This window comes from Gavialis gangeticus, unplaced genomic scaffold (assembly GCF_001723915.1).
Source record: "Gavialis gangeticus isolate Ggan-Ray unplaced genomic scaffold, GavGan_comp1, whole genome shotgun sequence".
Classification (NCBI taxonomy): Eukaryota; Metazoa; Chordata; order Crocodylia; family Gavialidae; genus Gavialis; species Gavialis gangeticus.
Window position 1 is genome coordinate 63,455,999 of NW_017728993.1, and position 3,036 is coordinate 63,459,034.

Sequence of the window (3,036 nt, forward strand, 5' to 3'; positions counted from 1 at the left end):
AAGAGATCAAGGTCCCCACAGTGAGGGAAGAAATGGGGTGGGGGCACTGCCCTGCCAGGGCAGTCAGTGGGACCCTGAGCCCAGGGCAAGGAGCAGGACAGAACTGCAGGCAGCTCATCCAGTGAGTGCAGGGGGGAGGGGAGGAAGCTCCCCGCCACTGCACACACCCCAGGGGGGCTGTCTGCTGTGGGCACAGGACTTTCTGCCCTGCTGCCTTTTGCCTCAGGAGACGCACGCTCGCCTGGCGTCCCCTGCCTATCTGGCGGCAGTGGGGGTGGTGAGTTGTGCCTCCTGCCACCAAGCAGGCGGGGTACAGAGAGAGGACAGCATGTGGCTCCCAGTGCAAAAACAGCAGGTTGGAGAGCCCAGAGCCAGCAGCCTGCCTCTGCCCTGCACACAAATCTGGGGGGCATATGCATCCCTGCACTTAAAAATGGTGGTGTTGGTGCCTGAACTAAAGCTAATTTGATGTCCTCATGCCCCTTCCCCTCCAGACTTACCTGCAGGGAGCTGCTCTCCACGACATCCAGCTATGCCCCTGTAAATCAGCTATTGGATCAATATCGGCCAATATGGTTAATAGATAATCAGCTGTTGGTACTGGCCAAGAAAATCTCTATCAGTGCAATCCTAGTAATTGACATTAATTGCATCAGAGCAGCGCAGTCTATTACCACCTTTCGTTGTGCCACCAATTTTCTTTTCATGTGGAACAACAACGGGTATCAGCGCTTAATTGCTCAGCATTTGTGCTGCCATAAAAAAATTTATGACAGTGCAAATGAGATATCAGGTGACATCTGTTGCCACCCGCACTGGTGTAATTACTTGGTCCTAGTGTTGCTTTAAGTTAATTGTTTGTATGTTGGTAGAGGCCTAAACCATCTGATAATCAAACTTCATACTGTTGTAGTTTATTTACCTATGTAATTCTAAATTAGCAATCTTGTTAATAAATTAATAATAACTCTCTCTCAGGCCTTGACAAACATTGGTCTCCTAGGTTTGGAGATCCAATTTCCAAAGTCAGGGAGCCCAAGCTCTCCTGCCTTTTAGAATTTTGTGTTTTTTCCCCCCAAAGGTGTTGCACAAGAAAGACGGATACATAAACAATTGTTAAGCCAGATGCTCTGGAAAGTTTTCTCCCCCTTCTTGTTCACCATATTTGTCCCAGGCAGGTTCCTGAGGTATACTGTAACTTTATTATGCTAGTGAGTATTGCGCACCTTTGAATTTCACTTTTATGAAAAAAATATTGCAGAATTTTCCTTTTCCCACCAATTGAAGGAGAAATCTGCCTTGTGACAGTGTCCAGCTTTATTATTCTCCTCCTGAGAAAGCAATTTTTTTGATGACTTTGTGATTATTGGGGGGGGGGGGTTCTGCACAGGATAACTTACACAGGGATCTATATTAGTATAATTATGCTGGTAAACATGCTCCAAGACAGGATGTGAATGTTTTCTAAGTGTAAAAGTTACGGCGTATGGTAGCACCAGATCATGAAGGTTAATAAAGCTAAGTAACATAGTACGTTACATTAAGATTGTTTGGTGATGCATTTCACAGCTACACATTCAAACTTAACCTCACATATTAAAGTGACCGTGAAGAATTTCTCAGTGTAACTCAGTTTCACATTTTTTTTCTAGAACCTGACAGATAGAGGCAGGTAACTTGTTGGGTTTTTTTTTTAATTTCCTACTTGTGTCAGTTCCATAGTCGAGCCACTCTGAACACTCTCTGACTTTGGTTTTATCTCTGGGCTATTTGTTCCAAGGATGCCGGCCCTGATTTTGCGAGCAGAAGTACCTGCCCAGAGCTCTCAGTAGTGGGATCACCAAGAGCGCCATCAGTACCACACTCAGCACCAGGGCCCTGCAGTCTTTTTGAAACCAGCAAAGCAGCCCCCCCCATGAAATTCAGTGAGCAGTTGCCTCAGCCAGCCCTGTTTCCCACATGGTGCAGGCAGTGAACAGAGGAACATACAAGAACTGCCGTGTACTGGGTCAGCCCATGAGTCCATCCTGCCCAGTTTCCTGCATCACACATGGACAGCATTTCACTGGGAAGCGCCCACCGGCTCCTCGGACTCGTTTCCCTTCTCGGCGCAGTAGTCTGACCAGCACCCCCATCCCTATTTTTGTTATTTGTCCCCAGTAATCAACTCTCACCTTTTTTGCAGCCTCCCGGGGCAGGGGAGACCAGTAGGTTACTCGGGGGATCAGGCCCAGGTGACGGACGGCCGGTCCCGCAGGGGCAGTCTCCCTGGCGGGGCCCAGAGCTGTCCGGGCGCGCTCCGCTCCCCGCCCAGCACTCGTGACTGACTGACCTCGGACCCCCGCGCCCGTCCCGGGCTGTTATCACTAGTCCCGAGGGGCCAGCTGCCGCTTCCCCTGTGGCCGTCCTTTCGGGGTGCGGCTTATAGTTTCCCGCGGTGGCTGAAGCCTTTGGCCCACGGAGCCCCAAGGGGCAAATAACGCCACCCGGCACCAGTTCACTGGGCGGCGCCCGCTGGCTCCCGCACTCACCGAGGGCCATGGGGCACCGTGTCCCCCGCTGCCTCCCCGCCCCGCCAGCCGGACCCCCGGGCGCTGCTGCCACCGGCTCCCCGCGCCCCCCTCTCACCTCCTCCTGCACCGACGCCATGTCTCGGAGCGGCCCGGCGCACCGCGCGCTGGCTCCGCCGGGGGAGGGAAGAGGCGCGCTCGCCGCATTGACTCAGCCCCGCGGCTGCTCCGCCCTCGCTCCTCCCCTCCCCGCTCTGGAACTTTCCCGATAGCCCCACCCTTTAGTTACACGCCACTGGAGGAGCCGGCGGGGACTTGCCCCCTAGCGACGAGATCTGCATAAGCCCCGCCCCTCCTCTCGCGGCACTCTACCGGAACAACCATAGAGGTGGTAGCCGAGCTAGAAGGTCCTGGCGCAGGAATCCATCAGCCCCTCTCACTCCAGGCGGGTTGTAGGAGTAGGCGGGGCAACCGTGTTTCCGTGGAAACGGAGGAGCCGGTGCGGTGCTACCAGCCCTGCGGGCGG

At 53.7% G+C, this 3,036-nt stretch overlaps 1 protein-coding gene across 1 annotated transcript in view; it reads right to left on the reverse strand.

Annotated features, from left to right (window-relative positions):
- Nucleotides 1-2,762, reverse strand: part of CACYBP (calcyclin binding protein) — a 15,097-nt gene extending 12,335 nt beyond the window's left edge. The window contains exon 1 of the mRNA XM_019501849.1: nucleotides 2,629-2,762. Within this exon, the coding sequence (XP_019357394.1) occupies nucleotides 2,629-2,649 (21 nt within the window). The 5' untranslated portion in view covers nucleotides 2,650-2,762. The remainder of the gene's footprint in view (nucleotides 1-2,628) is intronic.
- Nucleotides 2,763-3,036: the final 274 nt, after the last annotated feature.